Genomic DNA, 20,920 nt, shown 5'->3' on the forward strand with positions numbered 1-20,920 from the left:
CATCATAGGGTTTTGAATGGATCTCTACCACAGTAGTCGAAAATGGCTCCAATAGAAGCATGCTGAAGCTTAAGGAGAAAGAAATAGCAACCAGAAGAACCATGGATTGAAAGCAAAACGCTTAGAAAAATCACATGCAACCATAAAGGCAAATCAGAGAAGTCACTGTCGAATTTGGAGGAAAACCACATATCTCGCACATCAATTATGGGTAACCAACCACACAAGCTGGTACGGAGGCTAAAGAAGAGAAGAAGAGAACTCCGACAAAGCTTAGTGGTCAGCAGCCAAGGGTTTACCGCTTACAGACTCTGGAGCCTTCATCTTTTATAAGAAAGGATTGAGGTTGCTGCTCTTTCGTATTTGTAAGAGAAGAAAAAAACAACTACCATGGTAGATCAATAAAAATCCTCACAAAATGAAGCACTGATCTACCACAAAATCAAACAACAGGAAAATTATTTATCTACAGAAATTTCACCTATAAGGGGAGAAGGGAAACCTACTTATGGGACAAGGAGGGAAGCTCCAGGGCAGGGGAAGCAGCTGAACAGCATGGGTAGAGGCTGAGAGTCTAAAAAACAACCAACAAAAAAATCTGAGAAAACTCTCTGTAAAATGGCACTTTCTATGTTGGACAAAGCAAGTCTAATTGGACAACCCTTTATCGGGTTAACCTCAGCTATGATGTTCTTTTTTTATAATTTTTAATTATATACCTTAGTGTTTTTTTCCTTTTTGCCGAAAAATATCAGTTAGTTAAGTTTCAATTTTGAGAACAGTCCCGCATGATGCTGATTAGATTTAGCTTTCTGTAAATGTCTTTTTATAGAGTTGGTTGGTTTTTATTATTATTGATTTAGATTTTATTATTATCATTATTATTATTTTTATTATTTTAGACTTAATGAACTAAAATGTTTTGATTTTTGGACTGGATTTTAAGATAATAGTATTTGGTTGTGCTGTGTATACGATTTAAATTCTGAATTGAATCAAAAAATTATATTAAATTAAATTAAAATTAAAAAAAAAATGATATAGAAATCGAATCGTATCTAATCGAATTAAACTAAATTTATTTAACTATTTGATTTTGATTTTAATTTTCTGTTAAAAATCACACTGAAATTAAAATTAAAATCATAACAAAAAAAGTCGTTTTTATATATATATGTTTTTAAATAATTTATAATATATTATGATTCTAATATATAGTTTTAATATAAGTATATTTAGGTATTTTTTTTCAATAAAGAAAAATTATTATTAAATCTCTAAATTTTAAAAAATTTATTAGTTCATTTCTATTTTAAAATTATACCATTAATTTATATAAAATATTTATATTTTTAATCCATATAATTTTGTGCATATAAGTCTAAATATCTATATAATTTAATTTTTTTATTAAAATTTAAATAATTTAATTTTATAAAATATAGAGATATTTCTACTCATATATCCGTGTGATATAAAGATAATTCTAAAAAGTCAAGAACTTGATAGTATTGTAATAAATTATGTTTCATTTCAATCCAAAAAATTTTCTTTTAATTTTTTATATTTTAACTTTAAATATATTAATATTTTTCCTTTCAAAAATATTTACAAACTAAGTTATTCATATTTGTTTTTTACAATCCCTTCTCAATAATAATTAGTGATAATTATTTTTATTTATTTTTAATTATGCAATTTAAATTATATATTAAGTTATTTATATTTGAGAAAAATAAATCTTGAATTTTTAGAAAAAAAGAGTATTATAGTAATGGTTAGATTATTTAATATTTTTATAAACTATTTAAATATAAAAAAATAAATTTTAAAAAATTGAGTTTAATAAGTTATGAATTGGCTTGATTTTTTTTAAAAATAAATCATAAATATAAAGAAAATTAAATAGTATTTATATGGATAATATGTTAAACCATTCAAACTAAAAAAATTAAATGGACAAATTCGTTTGATTTATAAAATTTTATTTATGTAAATTTTTTCCAGTTAATTTAACTCTCAATTTGAAAATTTTATTTTTAATATCTATATTAATAAAAAAAATTTTAAATGAATGAAACTAAAAATTATTTTGAAAAAATAAAATTGGGTCCTGAACTAAATTTTTAGATTCATCACTGGTTTCAACAATATATATCATATAATTTCAATAAAATTATACATATAATTATAATATTATTTAATTATTAAATATTTTTTTATCATTTTATTTAAAAAATTTAGTTAATCGATTATAATTTATTCTATTTAAATATATTATCTATATATAATAATTATAAATATATACACATATGTATATAATTATTTTAATAAGTTATCTTCTAATAGTATAATTTTCTATAAATTACTAAAATAATTATATATATATATATATATATATTCATAATTGTTATATATATAATTATATATTTTAGCCACACCTCAATTATTAAAGGTTTATAATTTCTATAATTTAATTAATTTAATTTATTAATTATAGTTTATTCTATATATATATATATATACTATCTCAATATTAATTATCTCAATATTAATTAGTACTGCAGAATTTAAATTGAAATAATCAATCAAACCGATTAATTTTAAAAATTTAATTTAATTTTATTTTTTATTCAGTTCAATTTTATTTTAAATTTTTTAAAATTTAATAATTTCAAATCGGTTTAATTTTGAGTCTAAAAATTTTGATCAGACCGAATCAAATCAATTAATATATACTATATTATTTTTAATAGTTCCTTAACTTAATCTAAAAAAAGTCTAACTCACTAATCGCTATGCTTTAGTACTTTTGAGCTCCAGCAGTCCAGTCTCTGGTCTCTCTCTCCATGCACGCATCTTGCGCCTGCGTCTCTCTCCATGAACTCATAGAAATTTTATCTAATTTATTTTTTAGATTTTTTTAATTCCAATGTCATTATTTTTTAAGTTTTCACTCTTTTCATGCGTAAATTCTTGCTTTTTGCTGGCTAGGATGATAAGATTCACTTAATTCTACTTTTTTGTAAAGTTTAAGGGTGAATGAAACAGCTTGGCCTCGACTTATCTAAATAGATTTTTGGATTATTTTTTATTTGACGTAAAATAATTAATTCAAATAATTTACCGTATTCCGTGGACGGAAGCAACTAAATTTCACACTCTTCTAAATTTGTGACGTTCTCATCGCAACTGAATCAGATACAGTTGCTAAATCAAGACCGCACTCTCGGATATTGTGGTTCGCTAGTACTTCGGACGGTTCAATCTCGTCTCATATGGATAGCTCTTTCCTCGTGGCCCACTAGCTCTATATAATTTTTCTAATTTAGGGCGGTTTTGATACCAATCGAAATAGTTCGATCCAAACTGACCCAAATAACTTTTTAGACTCACTTTCTACTTAACCAAAAATAGTTAATTCAAGTTATTTAGTAGTTTTGTGTTTAACTATTATATACGATTTTAATTTGTTGTATTCCCTACGTATGGAACGAAAGTAGCTGAAGGGCGAAGCAGCTGAATTTCACAGTGAACTTATGTATTTAGCCAAAAATATTTGTTTCATCTCTCTAACAAAAAATAATAACTACTTGTTTTGCAAGAATATGAAAAATAATATCCTAAACTACCTTTAGGATATCACAATAAATTTATGGCTTATTAATCCAAATAATTCAAACGTTTTAGTCAACTCATGTTTATATTTTAAATTTTCAATTTTGAATAATAAAACTAAATGTTTAAAATTTATCATGATTTTATTTATGAGAACAAATCAATTTTGACTAGAATTTAAAAATGTCACCTCCCTAGTATTTTAGATAAAATAATTTAAAACTTTTCATAATTTTATATTTATATCCCAATATTTTTGTCTATTGGATAAATAAACCAAATATTTTTACAAATTCACATTATATTCTAATATTCAAATATTAAAGAGTAGAAATATAATTATCAAAATATATAAAAAAATTAGCGACAACATCCTTGACCAAGGCATCGACACAAATAAAAAAGTCAAATTGATTAGCGATTTTTTTTTACGCCTTTAATTGCAAAGGAGATGATAGAATTGAAATAAATTAATTTTTTTCTTTCTAACAATGTCTTAACTAAGTATGTGACCACTGATCTTCTGAATATCTTGATAATTATCTTCGTAGCTATTTAATATTGAAAAATTAAAATATAAATATAAATTCTTTAAAAAGTTTGGATTACTTTATCCAATAAACTAAAAAAGTTGGAATAAAAATATGAATCTATAAAAATGTTTGAATTATTTTAGTCAATAAGTAAAAAATTTAAATTAAAAAATAATAAAAATATCAAGTAGAGTGGCAATATCAGATTTTGATCAAAATTAATTTAAACTCATAGATAAAATCGTGATAAATATTAAAGATTTGATTTAATTGTCTAAAATTGAAAATTTATGATATAAACGAACATTTAAATTATTTGAGTAAATTAACCTAAATTTATTCTAATAATATTCCACTTTACAATCTTAACACCTTTGAAATTGGTGTTGAACCATATCATCTCTTATATATTATGGTGGAAATTGTTTAGTTGAATATCGATTTAAAAAACACGATTGTTCCTTTAAGATGTTCTCTAATTTGTTACGAGAATTTAATTAACATACAATATAATTATTTTAGATTAGATTTGATTTTAATTAAAGCATTAATCATTATACAATTTCTTAGAGTTGTTTTTGTAATCTTGATAACAACCTCTTGTGCCATAGCCAATCTTTAATCCATCTTCATATCCATTTAATCCTTATTGTTTGTTGGTTCCTACATCATTATATTGATGAACTTCTGTTCATCAGTACCTATAGATTTCAAATAACAAGATATAAAAATACCTTCATAAGATTTGTTATTCTTGCTTTTCAAAAGTTCCAAATACTTTAGCAGTCCCTTTTCTAATGTCTATCCTTTCAGCAATAGAAGCAGTTTCTTTTACCTTCAGCTTTAACCTTCTTGCCCTTGAATTGCTTTTGGGCCTTCCTTACAGGTCCAAGGTGGCAATAATATTCTTATTGCTCTTCCTTATTCTTAGGCAAAGCCCTTCAGGTTATAACAAACAAACTCAACAACTTCATGAGTGTATCCTCTAGTTTATTCATGTGAAAGTCTATAATAGTCTTATAAAAATATTTAATAAGAGAACAATAGATCAAATGACTTTGTAGAGTGAAACCTTCCGTGAAATCAAGCCTTATCCCAATCAAATTTAGCAAGTCATCTCCAACATTTATCCCTCTAAAATCTTTATCATGAACTAGAGATCTAGTTCGATATCCTATATCTTGCAATATAATCATATTATACATCCTTTGTAAGTGAATTAGGATATCCAAGGCTGACTACATACTTTCTTCAAGTGTCATGGTCCTTCTTAGATGCCATTTCTGATAGAGGACTAGGAGGTAAGGTAAGGTAAGGAGTCCAAAACACATCGTATATCTTGAGAGTTTAATAAGAAATGCAATAGTAATTCAATAAGATCGTTGTGGACGGACTTCTTAATCACCGCTCAGTTAGATTATCCGCTTGTAGCTTCTCTTTCATGAATGATAGTTAAGAAGCATAAGATCATTTAGCGATTGCATGAAGCAAATCATTTTACCTACTTCATCAAATATAGATGAGAGAGAGAGAGAGAGAGAGCATATCCAGAGATGGCAGCCCACACAAATAATCTCAGGATGTCCAATGTTGGGAGGAGTGGGAAAACATTTAACTATGAAGAGCAAGTTAATAAATCATTGATCGCTTTAAAATTTGAGCATAAAATCTTACAAATTTGAAATACAAAATAGTTCAAAATTACTCAAGTTCATGTTCGTCCACTTTTTAACCTAAGAAGAAAGGATCCATTTTCAGTATTTAACTTAAAAATTCGGATACATAGAACACATGGTGAATACAAAAAGAGAGAAAAAACTGTCAAAATGTGTTGCTCATTTGCCCCTCCATTGAAGCAGGGATCCTTCTAATTCACATTCCTAACATAACCTTCTTTTTGTATTAACACTACTTCTTGTGTCCCTTATTGCTTCAAAGGGAGCAAATATCTCCCCAACCCTCCACCAAAGAATGATATATGCTCTCCTTATTTTTCAGCCAATTGTGGGGCTCAACCCTACTTCTCCAAGAGGTTACAAAACAAAGGTAAACACCGGAATGGAACAGAAGGAAAAAAAAGAGAGCATACAGAACTCATATATCCATACTAGAAAACCTACAAGATAATTTACTATCAAGACTGCACAGCTAGCCTCTGAAGATGCTCGAAGAAGACTTGAAGGCTCACATCATCTGTGAATATAACATCTGATCCAGCAGCCATCTCATGGGCATTGTTGTAAGTGGCTGAGGGATTCAACTTCGCCAACAAGAACCTTGCCTACTCAGGTATGACATGAACAATTAAATCAAACTGTTACTTATGAATCAAAAACAAAACAACAACAAAAAAAAAAAGAAAAAAAAAAGAAAATGGAGAGAACTTTGCAGATATTTCAAGGACCAAAAAGCAAAACTAAACACACCTGGGATCCATGCTGATCACAGACCACCAATCTAGGAACAGGGAAACGGTCCCGCATGATCATTTGGGCATCATCTTGTGGAGCTTGCAATAGATGGGCAAAAGCCTGTCAGGGAATCAAATTAATGCAATTACCAATCTGTTCAACAATGAAGATTCCTTGATGCCTTCTCGTCACTGCATACCAACTATAAGACTGAAGCAACTAGCTTGGACAGCAATGACTAAACTAGAACCCCAAAAATTCCATGAGAACGCATTGTAATTTAAAAAAATTAAAGAGAAACATAATAGTGTAATAACTTTATAGATGATCATTGATTGGAAACTACTGCCAAGACTTTGATGACTGAGAACAGCTAAAAGTTAAACAAGAGAGTGACTAAAAGGCACTGCATGGCGATACCACGATCACATGTGCAGATAGAAGTCATTTTAGGAAATCACAAAAATCAAATCCAGTTAGAGCTAATACGATTAACAATAGTTCTTCAACCACAGGCAAAAGTTGAACAGCTGACACCCTCTACTACATTAGTGAATGACCTTTGCCCAAACTGGAAGTAATTTGAACAAGAGGGTCATCCTAGATGGGTAGCATTCGGTGAACATGAATACAATTATTCAAGTAACAGTCATCCAACCATAAAGAGCATCCTCATTGCACAAGGCTTCCCACTCTGTGAGGGTGAAGAAAGGACAATCTACTGACATGGTCTTCTCCCTACATAATGGTTGTTTCAGAAAAAAAAAACGAAAAAGGAGCAACCTTGCTGTAGTACCAAGCCTGATCCTCAGATAGTCACTAAACACACATCTGCATATTTGATAGATGCAATTATCCAAATCAAAATATAACTCGGTTAAAAATTCAATCTATTACTTATGCGCCGCTAGTTGAGAGGCTGAAAAAGGAACCCATTTTTAGGCAACTGGACCTGGGATTGGAATCCGGCTGCCCAATTCTAATGCTTACTGCCAAAACAAAAGAGGCTTAATGCTCAAATTCATCCTTACTAAATATAAACAATTTAGTCGATTTTTAAGTTTTTGGCTCAATTACCCCAGAAGTTTCAATATCAATTTACTCCCACAGTCATTAAGCGCCCACTCTACCTGTTAAGCATGTCGAAACAGTCCAATATATCCCATTTTAATATAATTAATTAATTAATTAATTAATTAAATAAGCGTTTCAATTTTGTCAATTATATACGCAACCTTCAGTTTGGTCAGTTATAGCCAAATTGAAAGCGGATATGCCATAACTCCTCAATTGCTAATACAACATGTAATTTTTTATAGCCAAATTGAAAGTGGATATGCCATAACTCCTCAATTGCTAATACAACATAATTTTTTTAATAAAATTTTCACATAAGCATATTTAACACATTTCAGAGAGTAACGAGCGTGTGTGATAACACAACATCGTATCTTTTAATTTCTAATTGTTAAATAATAGTATAATAAATAACTTTTAAGAATATAATATGAGTACATACCTGGTGCTCCGGTTGACTTTGGTAACCCATGTTACGCCATTGTGCTATGGTCATTCCATGGAAAATGACCACACTAAAATATGAATCCAGTAACAGAATTCGATCAGCTGCAATAGAAGCCACATCCAACAATGCAGGTTGAGGCAGTGAGTTAAATGAATATGATATTAGTGATGGCTGAATCATGACAGCAGCATTGGTGATGTTTTCCCGATTTAACAACATGCGGAAATAAGCTGTCTCATCAGGACTGTTGTTAAAGACCTGCCATAACCAAATAAATAAATCAAACCAAGCACACACATGTAGATAGTTCAATTAAGAATGAAGCAGTATAAGGATAAGAGTGAGACTAGCCGGCAGAACTACTACCTGTACAAACTGTGACCGACGGAGATTAAACATAAACTGAGGAAACAAGGAAAAACAAGGGTTCAATGTAAAAGATGATGGATCATCCTTCCGATAGTCACCAAATTTGGAACATAGCCTAATGAGGTTCCGGTCTAACCAGCGAGTGGCATCAAATCCTTCCTGTTAGAACAAGCTCCAACATAAATATACAGATTGGGGGAGGGCGCAGGGAAGAGAGATCATAAGAATATAAAGCCACTGATGCTAAAAGATTCAAGAGTATACAAACAAAAATTAAATCACTGATTGCATAAAGCAGGAATCAATGAGGATCAAAACATTGCGCCTTCTTATGAACAGCAGCAGAGTCAACACCAAGGAAAACTAAAATAACATGTGATATTACAAAGGAAGCATCTATAGAAAGATCAGCAGATTAAACCATTAATAAACAATACCACTGATGGGGGGAAAAATTCAATGGTAATATAAATTTCCTCATCCTTTATATGCAAACATGAAACTGCAACCAAGCACACTGAAAATGAAAACAGCACGTCACCAATTGCAAAGGACTTTCCTTTAGACCAAGACTGTAATGGAGAAATGCACGTCTCTCAAAGAGAAGTACAAGAAACGCCCAAAAATAGACATTTGATAATTACCTCAATCTCCATTTTCAGAGATGTTATTCTTGCCATTACCACAGCAGCAGTCTCTTGGTCAAAACCTTGTACTAATTCCTGCAAAAGATTGTCCACCCAACTGAGCATTAATTCCTTTCTTGCTGTATTTCTACAAATTCCCAAGACATAGTTCCCAATATAACACAAACCCAAAGTTGGAAATAGATTAATTTCTCTCTAGCTAAACATACATGAGGGCACACTGACAATTAGAATGATACATTTCACAATGAACAAATATCATTTGTGTCTACAGATACTGTTTGCATATCATAAACACTCTCCTTTCAGAACATACTCTCTTCAAAAAATTTTGTAGATTAGTGCACTTTTTCTCAGTTAAGGAAAACTAGAAAGGGTCAAATACAAGGAAATAAAATACCTCAAGTAATATGTGATCTTTATATAATGAAGAGAACAAAATTTTAACAGTGGATTATTACAAGGCAAAATTTTCCTTAGAAAGCCCTATGGAATAAATTTAGCTCTGTTAGACTAGGAATATTTAAGTCATGATCGATGATCCTTGCGTCAATATCTGTTCCGACCTCTAATACTCTGACTCTTTATTTTGTCATGCCATATTCTTGTGGACACGGCACTTCATGCGATATGACATGGAACGTGTCCAGCACATATTCTTGAAGTCAGCCACTTGGGTGACATATTCAGAGCATTCTTTTCTCTCAACGAAGACCATGTATTTAGATAAAAATAGTTATTTGGTTGTATTTTGGATGATGTATTTGGTTGTATTTGATCATCTATTTAAACTATAGTTATTACCAATATAACTTAATATTTTTCTATTCTAATTTATTTTATATAACATAACATATCCAAACATCTGTGTCTAAACTTAAATTCATATCTCTATATTTTTTATTTAGAAAGTTGACAAGTCAGACATAGGGATATGCAGTCATTTCTGACACCTGTATCCAAGTCCAAGTAACATAGGTTCCGATTGTATTCTATTTAGGATGTAATTAGCATAGAATCTGTCCTCTTTCTTTTATACTCCTTGTAACTGTATATAAACATCCATTGAGCTTAAGGGGATAATTAAGCCATCATCCCACAAATTTCCTCATTCTCCTGCTATTTTACATGGTATCAAAGCCTAGGGTTTGGAGTCCCTCATCTGTTTCTCTTTGACAATTCTGTTACTCACATTCTAGGTCAGGCAACGGAGATGATGTAGTTAGCCTAGGATCTGTATTCTTCCTTTTTTAAGTATATATTTGAAGTCTTGTAACTGAATACAGAAACCCATGGAGCTCAAGGGAATAATTAATCTAGACTGTTTCTTCAGCAAAAAAACACTGCATACAGGTGACTGAAGACTTGTGTCACCGTTATGCATCAATATAGACTAATCACCACATGATAGTAAGGCAGAAATCAATAGAAATCCACTAAGGCCCTGTAAAGTAACCATCTTCCCTTTCATCTTAAAAGATACCTAGTCTTTGAAGTCAAATAGGATAAGAGTTGAAGGTTTTCATTCAATCTACCCTAAGAATTACATCCAAACTGGCCCTTTCCAGAACCTTAAGATCAAACTTCAAAGGTAAACTGACATCCTTGGATTACCCAACTCAAATCCTCACAAACATTGACAATAGATAACTCTCTGCCAACAGCTACCATCACCTAAAATGCAGGAACTTCCACTAGAGAAGTTTTCAAGTCTGCACCTACCTTGGAAATCATTAATCTATAAGTGCAACCGCTGTCCACCAATATTAGCAGCATCTCATTGAGATATTTTCCCAACACGCTAATAGTATCAGACTCTCAGCTCCTGCACTTCTATTACAATGACTAATAAAGTTGCTTCCTCAATCCTGTCATTGTGTTCTTCCCCTTGTCAATAATAATATTCAATTAAATGTAATGGGAAAATTAATTTAAAATTTTATAATAACAAATAAAAATTTTCATTAAGAAATTGTTATTAATTATATAGTATTGAAAATAAAATATTGCTCTATTAAAATTTAAAATAAAATAGAGTAAATTTAAAAATAATAAAATAAGCACTCATAGGTTTTGTATGACAATAAATGCATTTGGTTGAATTTTGAGAGATCTCATATTCAATACCCTAATCCCATTTATTAAACAAATAAATTAAATCAATTAGTCGTATAATTTAATTTAATTAATAAAATAAATTATAGACAATATTGATTATTGAAATTGTAGTGTTTTATTTTTTCATTATAATAGTTAGTTAAAGTTACTTTATATTAATATAATAAAAAAAGACATAAATCTTTATATATATATATATATATATATATATGCCAGGTGTCTTAAAATAATGATTCACCGAGGTAGTCTGGATGGTAACAGCTACTTCATGCAGCTAGAGGTAACAGGGTGAAATCCTGGGACCAATGAATGCCATTCATTTTTCTATTAGTGCAGACCGGTTCAATTTTGAAAATCAGAATCAAACCGTCCAGGTCACCAGTTCACTCAACATCCAGCCGGATCTCAGTGGTTTATACTGGTTCTATTTAAACAAGGGTTTTATGCTTCATTTTCCAGTTAAACAGCTCCGATTTTGACAACCATGGTTTGAATCATCATATGCTTCTGTTATATTGACGACCTGGAAAATAATCATCACACTTCTAAAGCAACGCCTAGCTGTTTTAGAACTCCTGAATTTTTAGTGACATTGGATTTGACTCTACGTTGATCCACATAACCTTGGGTGCAGCTACAATAACTTTAACAGCAGTGCTGATTGATTTCAGGTTCCCCCTGAATTCCTGATGTGGTGGTATAGGTGCACAATGAGCAATTTTGGTCCATTTGAGAAGTCATGTAAGCTAGGTTGGTTGAGAGAATTCCTGATCAGGTGGTTTAGATGCACATGGAAAATTCTGGTGCATTTGTGAGGTTTTGAACACTGAAGATGATTGAGGGAACATAGAAGCAGGTCTAGGTTGCTTTGGAAGATCTTGGAGAATGGGTTTGGTTTTTCAATGGAGGATAAGAGTTGCTTCTTGAAACTTACAATTTCAAAGGCATTATAAAGTGTTAGACAGTTAGAAGCTTCACCTTCTCACCATTGACCTAGTGTATCCTTCAAGCCACCAATAAACCCACAAAGAAAAATATTCTTCCTCCAAATTAGACATTATCCTTTCCATTCTAATTCTCATATCTCAGACCTATCTTCATGCTCATCCACACCTCCCTCTTGTCTCATCTTCACAAATCCTTCCACCATATCCTACAGTGCTTGATCCCCAAATCTGCCAGAAGTTCCTTCTCAAAATTTTCCCAATCATGAGAACCTCTCGCCTAATCCAATTGTTATAACATTCATATGCTCTTTCAACTAAAAACAAGCTTGCAATACCCACCATTTGCTTCCTTGGTACTTTGTAAACAACAAAGTATTTAACTCATTTTCTCACCAAAGCCCAAGCATCTCATCAATCAAATGTAACTAGTTCTATTTTAAGTAAAATTTTCTTCATACCTTCAATTTCAGTTGGAGATCCATGTCCAGATCCAAAATTCTATTTTATCTTTTTCAACGCTTGAAATTGACCTTCCTCAGGTGTGGCTAATACTCCCCAGGGATGGAGTTATTGGTGTCAATTGCATTCTGCTTTATTTCATCCGTTAATCTCTCGATGTTTCTTCTGGATTCCTCTGGCAAAACCCTAATTTGATCCTCCTATTCATCTTTGCCTAACTGCCTCCTAACTAACTACCACCGGTCTAGGCATTCGTGCAACCACAGTACTAGATTTGAAGCAGTTCCCACTCACAACTCTCTGATACCAATTTGTTATGAATCAGATCCGTTAAGAGCAACAGACAGAGAAGAAGAAAAAGAAGAACTAGGAGAAAAATACGGGAAAAGAAGAAAGACTGATATAATACAGAGAGAGAGAGAGAGTGAGGAAGAGAAATGGAAATTAGAGAAGGAAGATACAAAATGGTTGAGATATTTCTAATATTGATTCTGGATCCTGCATTTATACATCCCTTAGCTGCTTGCCATTATAAAATATCTCCAATTCTAACTACCATCGGGTCCTTCCATCCTTCTGCTATTGTCTCACTTATTAAGTCAAATTAACTACTTCTTCCTCCTATAGCATGTAATATTAATACTGCTCCATAGACAACCACTGGCACACACTGTCTGAACTTCAACCAGTAATAACATGAACTTAATCTTCTATCTTTTAAACCCAATTCTATGATCATAAACAGACAAACAATGGGCCGTTTTCATATATAACATGAGAACCTTCAACATTAACCCTTGATATAGCATTATCATTAAGAAACCCCCAGATACTGGAGGGGGGGGGGGGAGAAGCAGAGTCTTTTTACATCTGAGATTAAGCAAATCACATAACAGAGAGGCCAATACTAGCTATGATTCTCCCCAGGAAGCTAGTAAGTAGCAACACATGGTTTTAAGACAACAAATATCACTTCAACAGGAATTCTTCACAACCAACAAATTTTATTTTGTTCCATCAAATATGCTGCATAATTGGTTGTGGTTCAAGTTCAAACCATTCCCAAAACCAGCCAGATGGTATTCAAGCATGAGATATTCATATCCCACAATATTACAACTTAAAATCTGATCTGGGAAGGAAAAGCGAAAGAAATGCATGTAAAAAAGATCTATATTTCATAATACATTATTATAAATAATAATTTGACTCTAACTGCAGACAATATCAGAGAACTGAACCCCATAGTATTGGAAAATGATAATGAAAAGTAATATACCTCAGAGCTAACAGCACTATCTATCCATCTTCTAGTAACAGTTGTGACACGAAGCAATGACTGACCTTCAGGGTTCTGGAAACTGCAATAAAACTACATCCATCAGAATTTGGTTACAACATAATATAGCCCCTTTTTAAATTATCAGTTCAGAGTCGAGGCTTAAGAACTTAGGACAAATAAAAAGGAAGTTGATATCCAGTGTACCTTGTAATGAATTGAATGTATAGCTGTGGATTTATGGTTCCCGGAGCATTTGATCTTTCACTTGATGTAAGATCAAATACGACAGTCAAACAAGTACTCTTGTCAAGACCACACATCTTCCAAGCAGTAGTATTTCCCTCCCCCACAACTGTATCAGCAACATTTGGTCCTTTCTGCAAGACTTGTGATACTCAACATCAAAACTCATTAACAAACAAATAAAAGATTAATTGAGCTTGTACTCAACCTTTTCCATAGATGTGCAAGGTCCAATAATCCCCTGAATTTTAATGTCCTTGGAACAGTTAATCTCAAGCATTCCACTGCAAAGAAATAAAAACAAATTAGATGACTGCAAGAGCATAACACAAATTATATCAGCCTCAAATGGCCTGTGCACACTGCACATGCAGAATCAATAAGCATTAGACATGGTTAACTGCAACTTCGCACAAAACAGACATCACTCATAGGAAATCGAGTTGCTACTTCTAGCCCTTGAATATTGAATTATGAAAATAAAAAAAATAATAACCAAACATTGCAGCCCTTTGATTTGGCTTCTACAGATTCATGATTATTGACTTCTGTTCTAAGTGCTTAGGTTCATAATTTCCAAAAGGTACAGGTAAACAAGGAATGTATGAATATATTCGCAAACAGTGAGATCAGAATATACAATTTAGCAAAGTCATAAATAAATGTTTAAGAGAGCCTTTGGTAAACACCAAGTGCAAGCATATGTTCCCCCTGAAAAGGAGATAAAAAAATGGAAAAAGCCACAGATCTTTGAATGTAGTTTAATGTTTAACATGCATGGACTAAAACATACATTGCATATCCATACATCAAGGAATGTCTGAATATATTCGCAAACAGTCAGATTAGAATATACAATTTAGCAAAGTCAGAGATACATGTTTAAGAGAGCCTTTGGGTAAATCACTCCAGAGTGCAAACATATGTTGCCACTGAAAAGGAGGAAGTAAAAAAATTGCAGTGGAACTTACTAATACTGCCAGTATCAAACTGCCAGAAGTAACCAAAAAAAAAGTTACCAAAGAGTATAAATATAAATAATGTAATTATGAAAGAAGAGGCAGAAGCAGCAGGAGAATGAGGAAAAGAAGAAGAAACTTGATCTATAAGGAACTCACTTGAAACAGAGACCAAGAGACTGTTCTCCATCTTCAAAAACACGCTTGAAAGAGTCCTTAAACACAGAATGCCCAAAACTTTCAGATAGAACAACAAGGCCACCGGTCCTTTCAACTGCAACTTTCATTTCTGCAACCCCAACCTAGAAAATTGCAACAATCATAAATCAAAACATGGTTAGACATAATAGACAACAGCCTTCTCCCTGGATAGAGAATTAGATTATCAATTAGTTCCAGTTAAAATATTGGTATTTCTTAAAAAATAAAACACTCCATCCATGATTAGCGCAACAGATGCCCCAATATTCAAGGGATAATAAGCCTAGGCCCAAGATATTCAGATTTTTGAGAAAAATAGGCGAAACTGACAATAAGAGAGATTCTAATAAAAAGGAGCTGAATTCTCAGTCATCATTTTCTTGGAATAGTTCAGATCAATTTGGCTTGAAAAGCATTCAATGGTGAATCAGTCTGATGCAAGTCACTTCCATCAACACCACCAAGTACAATAAGTAGAACCAACAAAGTCAGATGTTACCTTTTCCCCTGGTGTATTTAAGTTCTGAAAGGTTAACTTAATGAACAAACAGTCTTCTAGAGAATATTACTCATACTGAAATTAGAGCTTTTTCCATGCGCTAATGTGAATAGGGATAATTTAGTAAAGAAAATAATTGGCATAGAAGTGGAAATGAATAACCTGATATCTTATTATTTAACTATGAAAATCTCTCTTAGAAATGTATACTATCCTTCCAGTAAAATGCTACCCGGCGTACTGCATGTTAGTAAGACTAAAGCTGGCAAATGTCATAACAGAATTGAAAGGCCGAGTGACAAACACCTGATCAAGTGCAGATGCAAAAAGGTCTAAAACGTGACCCTGGCTAACAAGCTGCTTCGCAAGATTATCATAGAATTTAACTGCTTTCTTAAAATATGGTGCTGCATCCTTCTCAAGATCCTTATGGGAACGCACTGGATCTGACAAATCTTTTGATACAATCTGCAAAACTTCAAAAAGATCAAAATCTCCATGATTGAAAGAAAGTAGAACCAAAAACCAGCAGCAATTCCCAATTTCAAATAACAAGTGCCATAAATTATGATTTGTTTACCTCCTGGGTTGGGAGTGAAAACTCCAACATTGAAATGAATGAAGATGAAATATGAATGCAAGTTGTTGGGTTACAATACCAAATTGGCTAGTTATTTTGATGTGCAAAGCAACTCAATCATTTATATAAACCTATATAAATGAAATAATGTGTAATATGCTCAGCACTCTCTCCAAAATTCAATATGGTATCAGATTGTGGGTTTCAGCGTCCATAAGGATGTATAATTAGGCTCATTTTGGGTGAACACAAGTTAATTATCAAGTGCTAGCCACATGATTGCATCTGAGGAGGGAGTGTTGGGAATGAAAAATCCCACATTGGAAATGAATGAAATGGTGATTATAAGTGATTGAGTAGCACCACCAAATTGGCTAGCCATTTTGATATGTAAAGCAACTCAAACAATTTATAAATTCTAATTTTCTCCGCATTCTCTCCAAATTTAACATCTCCAAAGAAAAAAGTCCTTCCCGTTTTTAGTTGGCAAGAAAGGAGTGCCAATACACCAATGGGCAAGCCACCATGGTATCAAATAACAGCCATTATGTTATATACAGATTTTGGGGCGCTGATTCTTATTACCCAGTTATTTATCTGCTCCCCTCTTTGCAATGGTTTCTCGTTACCCCGTTATTATCAACGGATTAAGTTTACTTATGCTTCTTTATCAACAGAACTTGTAGGAAGTAAAACAAAGATCTGATCCAGCCAAAACAGTGTAACTCGTCTATCAAACTTAAATTCCAGATATGTATTTTTCAATAGCCAAACATGATCCCATAAATAGCGGTGAACCAGCAGGGGAGACTTTGAAATTATAAAAGGGGATTGAGCCATGACTATTATTGTTTTTATTTCTCAGCAAAATCTACCTAAATGGAAAAAAAAAAGAAGGGGGGGGGGGGGGGGGGGGAAGAAACGTACACCAAAATGCAACTATAAAAAACATAGCAAACTTGTCCGTCCAAACAAATCTCAATGTTGTACTGTATATCCTGTATGTCTTTTTCTCCAACAACATGCTATTAAGATCATGATTCAGAAGAAGTATATATAGTGAATGTAAACAAAAAAAACACCATTTCATAATTAGTAACTACATAATCTAAATAAGAAAACTCAAGAAAAAGGACAAAAAGAGAAGATATAGATCAAAGTAAAATGTAAAGGACATCTACAAAGGTATTACCGTGCCTGGTCCTTCTGTACACGGACCACCGACCAAAGCAACAATCCTGGCGCCAGTCCCAGGAAAACAAGCTCCAAGCAATCCTGCTGCCACACTTAAGGCCACGCCTGTGCACCTTGAAGCTCGATTCCCCGGAGCAACAGGCCATTGATCCGTTTGCAACTCATCCAAAAGCTAGCAAAACAAAAATAGAACACTAATTCTGTTCTATCAACAAAAAGATGACATTACGATTTGAAATTCAAAATGAGAATTAAAATGAACCAGGGCGCACAGAGTTCAGGGTATATTCGCATTCTGATGCGGGTAATAAGAAGCGGGTAACGCCGGCATTTGGAAACCCATTTTGCATCCCTTTCTGTTGATATCCAGCAGGCGCTCTCCTGCCCGAAGCTCCAAGTCCCAATTGCTCCATAACCTGATCTTTGGAAATCTCCTTGCTGCCTCTGAAAACATAAACCTTTGACATATCTGCAAAACCCAATTCATGAACCTGCGCCTGCGTCCCAAACGAAACGAATCCAACAAGAGCATTATCCGGCAACAACCCGATCGCGCGTTTCAGCGCAGATTTGACGAACTCAAACTCCTCCTCGATCATACACGTATCAAGAACAAATAAGAAAACAGGAGAAGCCGACGGTGCAGGAGCCGCGTTCATGGGATTATTTGGATTAATATTAGGGTTAGGAAGGGTGTATTGCACAGTCGTATATTGAGGGTAGAGCTCAGCGGGGAGATTGGTCTCGGAGATCATGGCGTAGTGAGGAGGAAAGTGATTGCGCTGGAAACAAAAGGGGCAGATCCAGATCTTGGCAGTGAAGTCGACGCGAGAGAAGGAATTGAGGATGGCGGAGCAAGTCTTGCAACGGAGAGGAGAGTAAGGTAGGGTAGGGATGTCGGGGTGGTGGCGGATCGGAGAGATGGAAGCGGCAAGTGGGATCACGCACTTACTGGCTTCGACTTTGGTGCGTGGCCAGACATTCCATGTCATTCGAACTCCGTCCATTCCTTCCGGATCTGTGTTAGCCATCTCCGACATAGCTGATTATTTGATGAAAGGAAAAAAGAAAGAAGGTGAATTTGGGTTTTCCTGGTTGGATTTTGGTGATGAAGAAATTGAAAATTTTAGAATTTTGTGAAATTGAATGGTAGATGGAGGGAACGAAATGGCGACCCCTGGAGAAAAGGGAAAGAGAGGGGTCACCGCAAGAGAGAGAGGAGGATGATATGAGGAGAGGAGATGAGATGTTGGGTACGACCAGAGAGTTTCAAAGGGACAACAAATTAACGATTTAAATCCATATGATTATGAACTAATTAAGATTAGGAATATTACGATTTAATCCTTGTGGCATATAGATTTAAACCTTGTGGTATATAAAAATCCATTAATTAGTTCTCATATTTAAAAAATACATTAAATTTTGATTTTTGATAATTTTAATAATTAAATATATAAAAAAATTTAAAATACTATTTTTATAAAAATAAAATATTAATTAATTAATTTTCTCATCTCATATAAATTAAATAGTAAAATTTTTAATAGATTTAAAAGATAAAACTAATAAAATGATTAATTAATAAATATTTAAAATCTTAAATATCGTAATACATAGATTTGAATATTAGGATCATAATTCATATTTAAGCATAACATTCTAAAATTATTATTTATATTACTGGCCTATAATATAATTATATGCATTTAACATGGATGATATGGAAGATTTTATGATCTATATGTATATTTTATTTGTAAAATCAAAATTCTCTGTATCAAAATATTTCATGCACTTGTTGGATCGATGAAAGTTTTTACATAGTAGAAACTAAAACCTTTTTTTTTTTCTCATTTATCTCTTTTGGCCACTTTTTCCATTAGAATTATGTGTAGTTGTGTTTTATTTTAATGAATTTATCTAAGTTTATAAGATGATAATTTAGGCACATACATTATAAAAAAAAAGGAAAATTACTTTTTAGTCCCTGAGATTTAACATAATTAACACTTCTATCCCTCTATTTTGGCAACCCAACACTCAAGTCCCTCACTTTCTCTTCCGTCCAAATTCGTAGTCCTTCCGTCCAAAATAGCCGTTTGGGACACGTGAATTGACAAAATTAACTCTCACTAACCCAAACTCAAATGCCTATTCTTCTTCTTCTTATTCTTTATTCTTCTTCTTCTTATTCTTTCTTCTTATTCTTCTTCTTCTTCTTACCCTTTCTGCAACTTCTTCTTCTTCTTCTTCTTTCTTCTTATTCTTTTTCCTACCCTTTCTGTATCTTCTTATTCTTTTTCCTACCCTTTCTGTAACTTCTTATTCTTCTTCTTCTTTCTTCTTCTTCTTCTTCCTACTCTTTCTGCAACTTCTTCTTCTTCTTCTTCTTCCTCTTCTTCTTCTTTTTCTTCCTCTTCCTGGATAAAAGTAACTGGAGAAAATATGAAAAGAGAAAAAAAATAGGGATTTCATATTGAGAGATAGGTATTTTTGAAAAAAATTATCACCTCTTACCTTTGGCTCTTTGACCAAACGGTTTAAATGGACAGAAGGACTACGAATTTGGACGGAAGAGAAAGTGAGGGACTTGAGTGTTGGGTCGCCAAAATAGAGGGACAGAAGTATTAATTACGTTAAACCTCAAGGACTAAAAAGTAATTTTCCCTAAAAAAAAATAAAAAACTGCCACGAAATTTTTCGATCAAATTATGAAAAAAAATGGTTGGTAAATTTCATATCTGTCGTAACTGAAGCTTTTTTTTCATATCTCTTTTTGACCACTTTTTCATTAGAATTATGTGTGGTTGTATTTTAATGAATTTATCTAAGTGTATGAGATAACAACTTAGACCCCATTACAAGAAAAATAAAAAATTATAACCAAATTTATCAATTAAATTATAAAAACAAGTGATTGATAAAGTAAATTACCGACATTTACCAACCATTCAATTATTGATAGCTAAATGCATACTTTTACCCATATATTTTAGTACTTTTACCTATCAAATATCTCAACCTTAATAGTGACCTTATAAGTACCTAAATTTGTAAAAAATATTACTTTTAAATACAATTTTGCCAAATCCATGGTTTTAAAGTTGTGTTTAAAAGTAATTTTTTTAATCTATAATTAAATCCATGGTTTTTAAGTTGTGTATAAAATTAATATTTCAAACTCATAATTTTAAAATTGTGTTTAAAAATATATTTTTTAAAAAAATTTTAGATGTTTAAAAGTAATATTTTTTAAAATTTAGCTATTTATTAGGTCACAATTAAAATTGAGGTGTCTAATAAATAAAAATACTAAAGCACAATGTGACGGG

At 32.3% G+C, this 20,920-nt stretch overlaps 1 protein-coding gene across 2 annotated transcripts; it reads right to left on the minus strand.

Annotated features, from left to right (window-relative positions):
* Window positions 1-5,885: 5,885 nt before the first annotated feature.
* Window positions 5,886-18,865, minus strand: LOC110624119 (protein transport protein SEC23). Of its 2 annotated transcripts, XM_021769226.2 has the most exons (12): window positions 17,858-18,864; window positions 17,584-17,757; window positions 16,118-16,279; window positions 15,271-15,413; window positions 14,361-14,436; window positions 14,114-14,286; window positions 13,907-13,988; window positions 9,101-9,178; window positions 8,454-8,615; window positions 8,082-8,345; window positions 6,578-6,682; window positions 5,886-6,432 (listed from the first exon to the last, which is right to left on the minus strand). In XM_021769226.2, exons 1-12 carry the CDS (start codon window positions 18,623-18,625, stop codon window positions 6,286-6,288), a joined length of 2,334 nt encoding a protein of 777 aa, XP_021624918.1. In that variant the 5' UTR covers window positions 18,626-18,864; the 3' UTR covers window positions 5,886-6,285. The 2 variants fall into 2 exon arrangements, with proteins under 2 accessions (XP_021624918.1, XP_043806879.1); XM_043950944.1 differs by lacking the exons at window positions 5,886-6,432; window positions 6,578-6,682 and adding an exon at window positions 6,684-6,805 and having other exon boundaries at window positions 17,858-18,865.
* Window positions 18,866-20,920: the final 2,055 nt, after the last annotated feature.

Source organism: Manihot esculenta, chromosome 1 (genome assembly GCF_001659605.2).
Source record: "Manihot esculenta cultivar AM560-2 chromosome 1, M.esculenta_v8, whole genome shotgun sequence".
Lineage (NCBI taxonomy): Eukaryota > Viridiplantae > Streptophyta > Magnoliopsida > Malpighiales > Euphorbiaceae > Manihot > Manihot esculenta.

Bases quoted from the DNA above. Each gene is read 5' to 3' on its own strand.
- LOC110624119 (XM_021769226.2), bottom strand. From the start codon at position 18,625: ATGTCGGAGATGGCTAACACAGATCCGGAAGGAATGGACGGAGTTCGA. The intron at 16,280-17,583 runs GTAATACCTTTG...GAAGTTTTGCAG, and splicing joins GTACAGAAGGACCAGGCACG to ATTGTATCAAAAGATTTGTC. The intron at 8,346-8,453 runs GTAGTAGTTCTG...TGGTTATGGCAG, and splicing joins GTCGGTCACAGTTTGTACAG to GTCTTTAACAACAGTCCTGA.